The 5,849-nt window shown below is 33.9% G+C and overlaps 1 protein-coding gene across 2 annotated transcripts; it reads right to left on the bottom strand.

Annotated features, from left to right (window-relative positions):
• Window positions 1–701: 701 nt before the first annotated feature.
• On the bottom strand, window positions 702–4,155 carry LOC104906692 (receptor-like cytosolic serine/threonine-protein kinase RBK2). Of its 2 annotated transcripts, XM_048641376.1 has the most exons (9): window positions 3,792–4,155; window positions 3,308–3,414; window positions 2,852–3,211; window positions 2,279–2,530; window positions 2,031–2,185; window positions 1,787–1,866; window positions 1,562–1,697; window positions 1,269–1,418; window positions 702–1,067 (listed from the first exon to the last, which is right to left on the bottom strand). In XM_048641376.1, the coding sequence occupies exons 1-9, from the start codon at window positions 3,887–3,889 to the stop codon at window positions 897–899; spliced, it is 1,509 nt and encodes a 502-aa protein (XP_048497333.1). In that variant the 5' UTR covers window positions 3,890–4,155; the 3' UTR covers window positions 702–896. The 2 variants fall into 2 exon arrangements, with proteins under 2 accessions (XP_048497333.1, XP_048497341.1); XM_048641384.1 differs by lacking the exon at window positions 1,269–1,418.
• Between the last annotated feature and the right edge of the window lie 1,694 nt (window positions 4,156–5,849).

The following is a 5,849-nucleotide window of genomic DNA, read 5'->3' as shown; positions in this document are numbered from 1 at the left end:
TTAAAAAGTATTTTGGAAAATAGAGAATTGTCAGGGTGTTACATCCGGGTGAGGCCTTGAGCGTGCTCGTGTCGGGCCGGGCCCACGCTGAGTGGACCCACGTACTGGACCAGCTCATGCCCACCTCGACTTATGAGAGAACCTTTTAGTTTAAAGAAAATGTCAAAATGGAAATTGGGAACATAGTAGAGATTGAGAGAGAAGGGTATCTAATTTTTGCTTAACTTTTTTTTTTCTAAGTATCTTTTGATCTTTTCTTAATTGCTCTTCTACTTTTTAAACTTTTTTCTAAACATTTCTTATTTTTCTTTTAAGTTTTATTAAATTTTTCATTAACTTCGAACATTTGCGTTTTCTAAACTAGTCTTATTTTTTCTAAACATTTCTGACTTTTTTTTACAATAAGCCAAAAATATATTTGACGAATAGAATAGACATAGCAAAAGATATTATTAGACGGGATTATGGTAAAGTATTGGATCTACGTCACTATTTTTCCCCTAAAGAGCAAAATCAGTCACGGTAACAGCATGACACACGTCTTGTAATGCTCTGTAATCACTGTATCCACATGAACTTATTCACATATCGTCGGGTATTCAAATAACAAAACACGATTTCTAGAACCAAACATCCGAATTTCCTAGAATACTTTAAGAATTGATTTCAATTTTCATGAACCTGGTATTACGTGAAAAAACTGTCAGAAACAGCCTGTACAAATGGGGAACATCAATAAATAAGAAGTATTTGGTTACAAAATGAATATACATAGTCAAATAGTCAGTAGTTAACGCATTTGGTACAAAGTTTTGCAGGGTTGTTTCTAATGCATGCAATCTCGAAGTGCAATAGATGAAGACACTGAACTATGGCATACAATCATCACTTGGATATCAAAGCTCCAGAGCTACTTGCATGAGCTGATCTACATCATTTAAGTACTTGGTTGAGTTGTACTCTTCTGCATCAAAAAGCTCCACCGAGTATGTTCTTTTGAGAGAAGGTTTTTGAGTTAGCTTGGCGAATTCAGAACATTTCGTCTCACCATTTAGGATTTGCACAACCTGCAACACAATTAATTCTATCAAAATGTCGTATATTATTTCTCTACTAAACAGAATAATGAGGGTTCTCAGCATTTCCTGTAGCGGATAACTTTTCTTATGTCTAGCCTGCTGATTTTACCTCAAACTAGATTCAATAAAAAAACATAACCCATGAAATTGCAAAGTGATTTAATAAATATTTTTTAGCTGAAGACATGCCTCACTCATTTGAGGCCGTTCGATTGAGGACTGGTGTATGCACATGTTGGCAGTCATGGCCAATAGTTTTAGTTGATCCTTGTCATATCCATCACCAAGATATGGGTCAACAAGTTCCTTTAACTTGTTCTTGTCAAGAAATGGTTTGGCCTGCCATGAAGAAATTGAAAATCCTTGACTTGATATGGAGAAATTGTCTAAAGGACTAAATTAGGGCAGAGGAATTTATATATGGATGGAAAATCATATTGTTCAATTATGTTGTCTATTTATAGAATCGGTGAAGCTCCTACCCACATAACAAGGCTTTTCTGAGTATTATCGAGTGCCAGGCGACCGGTTATAAGTTCCAGCAGGAGAACCCCATAAGCATAGACATCTGTTTTTTCATCGACTATGCCGTGCATGAAGAACTCTGGAGGAAGGTAGCTACAATATTAATCAAATATAAAGTCAATTATTATCAAATGGTGAGCTCATGGAAACAAAGCTAAGTTCCATGTATTCAATCTACAAACCCGAATGTCCCTTCAAACTTCGAAACGGTGTGGTGAGTCCATTGATCTGGAAGCCACTTTGCTAATCCAAAATCAGAGATCTGCATTGAAGCATCATTCAGAGTGAAAATATTTCCACATGGGTAATTGGATCTATTTATATTTCATTTTAAGATACTATTTTTGCAAAGCCAAAAACGAGCCAGTCTATACAAACAACCAAAGGTGTCTAAAAAAATATTTTATCCATTTGCTCAAAGGATACCTGTGCTTCAAAATCCTCTGTAAGCAATATATTGGCAGCCTTAATGTCCCTATGGATTATTCTCCGTTGACAACCTTCATGAAGATACTGGAGACCTTGAGCTGAACCCAAAGCAATCTTATATCTGATATCCCATCGAAGATTCTCCCTCGACCCTAAAAACCATAGAGAAAAGAGTCTCATTGATCCCGTATAATAAGCAACTTGGTGGAAAATATGTTAGAAACAAGTGTATTGATCATACACACCCCGAAGTATAGATTCCAAGCTTCCATTAGGAGACAGATCAAGAATGAGGTGCATTCCCCCATCCACACCATAACCAACAACTTTAGCAATATTGGGGTGATTGACATGCACTATTATCCCAAGTTCAGATAGGAAGTCAGCTGCTAGCTCTTCAGGGTTACCCTTGGACAGACGTTTTACAGCTATGAGATGCCCATTTGGAAGAACACCCTTATAAACATCAGCATAACCTCCTTCTCCAATTTTATTTTCTACACAATCAACAGGAGAGATAGAAAGTAAACAACAATAGCAAGAGATGAAGCACATCAACTTGGTGAACCAAATAGCAACAACCAAGCAGTTAACACTCTTTCACTTCTGAAAGCATTGTTCCTAACAACTTCAGAAAGCTTAGCATTATGCCAAGTTCGCTAATTTCAGATCAGAAATAAATTTGCAGAAAAGTTGCTATTCCTTTCTCAAAATTTAGCTTAGGGATCAGTTTCTAATGTAATCTTACGGAACATGTGAGCATTACTGCATTAGTATTGAGCAAAAAAAAAAAAGACATATTCCATAATCAAAATTACCATTGTTAAAAGTGTTTGTAGCCTCATGAAGCTCTTCGAGAGAGAAATTTTTCCAAGAAGGCTTAAAGAAGCACATTCCACTTCGTAATGAAGGTATGACTGGAATCATGCTATGCCTTGCACTTCTACTCTTTCTTCTAGTAAGCTTTGGCAAAACCAATGGATGAAAAGTTTGAAAACGTTTCGGTCCCTTTTTCAACATATGGATGAACCCGCGCCAGTGTCCAGCAGAGTGATGTTCTGAGTCCGAGGTACTGACTGTATCAGACTCTGAACATTCCTCGAACTCTTCTCTGAGTGAGTTCTCCTCTGCTGGCGCTTCTGTCATCTCAAGTGCCTCTGCCTCTAAAGCTGTAAAGTCTTAATGTGAAAGTGCTTCTGTTAGAATAAATGCTCAGCACATTGCACCTAAAACTGACTTGGATCAAAAACATGAGGAAACTACATTTATCTTACCATGATTAGAAAATGGATCAGAGAATCCAGATATTCTTCTGGCCCTGTGAAAGCCATTGGTCTCCGCATTTTCTGAAGTGTCACAAACACTGTTGTTGTTGTTGCTGCTACCACATTACAGAACAATGAGTTACTATCAACCCCCTCATGCCACATAATGTAAAATTTTAAATTCATCTCGTACCAAATTCGTAAATCAAGTTGCGTTTTTGTACAATAGACCAATAGTGGTTTTTCTTTTCTTTTTTCAACAAAAAAGAAAGATAAATAAATTAACAGATGAAAAAAGGTAGTTATTTCAAAAATGTAATATACTAAAGATGCTTAAAACCAAATTTTACTAAAATAGAACACTTGCAAAAATGAAAAAGGCACATCCTTTACTTGCATTATTGAAACATGATGTATTGAAAAAAAAAAAACATGATAAAAACATGTAAACTTATTAAAATCATTCATATCAATACTTTGAAGACATCGCTACCTCCTGAAGAAAGCGAGGACAGATAATCGAGTTGAGAATAATTTATCTTTGGTAGCTACGGAAGGTGGTACATGATGATCTGAGTTTGAAATTGTCATCGATTACGTTTGCGTCGTCCATGAACAATCAACCACATAACTTCATATTGTCACCCATATGATCAAATCACATATGGAGAATGTGATTTGATAACAATGTAATGGGTGTCACAAGTTCACTAAATATATTTAAAAAAATTTGCAACTCTCTTTATATTCAAATCAAATCAAGATGATCATCTACAGATAACCAAAAGATTGTAAAAAAAATCTAATCATCTAAATTTTGTAATATTGCAAAATGAACTAAATTGAGGGAAAACCCCAAAAAGAAACAAAAAAAAAAAGAAAAGAGAATAGTATAACAAATAGTACAACAAAAATAAGAACAATTACCGATGTGATAGAGGGACATGCGCCATCAAATCCAAAAAAAGGACATATTTACCAAAGATAACAGAGGGAAAGATGGATAACCCTGTTTTTTTAGAATTTTCAACTTTATGTCCGAAATTATGTGCCTAAATATCGCCTCCTTATTTGTGAAAAGAAAAGGATTTATTCGTATGTTGCTTAATGTATATTTTTGTTACTCCTTAGAGTTTGTACGATATTTTTACTCTTTTTACGATAGAAATATAATTTTAAATATAGGAGCATGTATGGCTGTATTACTAGTAGATTACTAACAGACTTGTCATTATAGATATAGAACCAGATATTGGATGTTGGTAGATTATATTCCTTTTATTATTTTATTATTAGTAGTATTATTGGATGCTGATATTTGAGATGAATAGATCAACGATAGTCTGATTTGTTAAAAGGAATGTTGACGGCACGAAATGATGGTAGCTACTAGTTAGGCCTGCACAAATATGGAGCTCCACCAGGGGGACCTCTAATCCTCTACATAGAGGGAAGATGTACTAAAAAGTTTCGTATCGATCGAACCTTCCAAATTGTATGTGTAGACAAAAAATTGTGTCTCTTTGTAGGAGTGAATAATGAAATGTACCGACGTCCTAATCGATTCAGTCCAATACAAGAGCAATTGAACAAGCTAAGCTCAAAAGCATTTCGAAAATACAAAGTATATCCAAGTCCAATTCAAAAGTTTCAATAAATTATTTCTCATAACTAATTGTATTTTTAATATTTTAATGTTAATTATTCCTGATGATGAATTATTAAAGGATATTTCGAAAATCAAATTTTTATTCCTAAAGAGAGATGATTTCGGATTTTAAAGAATAAGATTTCATCCAGAATCAAAAGAATCTTAAAACGAGCAAAAAACCATATTCTTAAATACTTCTGATGTCGATGTATTCATCATCTAATTCAAATTTGTATTGCTATTTCATAATTTCCTTCATTTATTTGCTAAAAAGAACATAATAATATTAGGTTGTGGCATCGCCTTTGGAGACATGTTGGAATTGACACAATTACAAAGTCAGGTTAGATCAAAGAGACATGTGATTCAAAGTTCAAGAACCCTGAGATCAGTTACACGCAAAATTACAGATAGTATTAACTTATTAGTTATTTATCGATTATAAATGTTTATAATTTTGTGTATCTATTATAAAATCTAATGCGTATTCTTTAATATGACTTTCATACAGATGAAAATACTGAATTAACTAATTGTGGCTAATCAAATACTATCATCCAAGATGAGTGTGTTACACAAACTAGTAGCGATAACGACATCGATGATATGAAGATTGTTACAGATTGGCATATCATACATTCTAAATATTGCAACTAATGTTAAATTTAAAAATCATTATTAATATTATCACAAATTACGTAAATTCTAAAATTTAAATCACAAATTTAGTAATTCATTTGTTTTGCACAGACAACTACTCAGATATAGACTCTACATATGTTAGTGAGTTTTATGGGACGCAAATGTGGTTTAACGAGAGAGTCAACAAAAGAAACAAAACAAGTAAGCCAAAGTTTTTGTTATGTTGCATGCAAGGAAAGGTTCAACTACTGTTACTTA

This window comes from Beta vulgaris, chromosome 3, assembly GCF_026745355.1.
Source record: "Beta vulgaris subsp. vulgaris cultivar EL10 chromosome 3, EL10.2, whole genome shotgun sequence".
Lineage (NCBI taxonomy): Eukaryota > Viridiplantae > Streptophyta > Magnoliopsida > Caryophyllales > Amaranthaceae > Beta > Beta vulgaris.
The sequence above is the reverse complement of the archived record's forward strand: the minus strand, read 5'-3'. Positions and strand labels throughout refer to the sequence as shown.

Bases quoted from the DNA above. Each gene is read 5' to 3' on its own strand.
- LOC104906692 (XM_048641376.1), bottom strand. From the start codon at position 3,889: ATGACAATTTCAAACTCAGATCATCATGTACCACCTTCCGTAGCTACC. The intron at 3,415-3,791 runs GTAGCGATGTCT...GTAATGTGGTAG, and splicing joins GTCCTCGCTTTCTTCAGGAG to CAGCAACAACAACAACAGTG. The intron at 3,212-3,307 runs GTAAGATAAATG...TTTCACATTAAG, and splicing joins TGATCCATTTTCTAATCATG to ACTTTACAGCTTTAGAGGCA.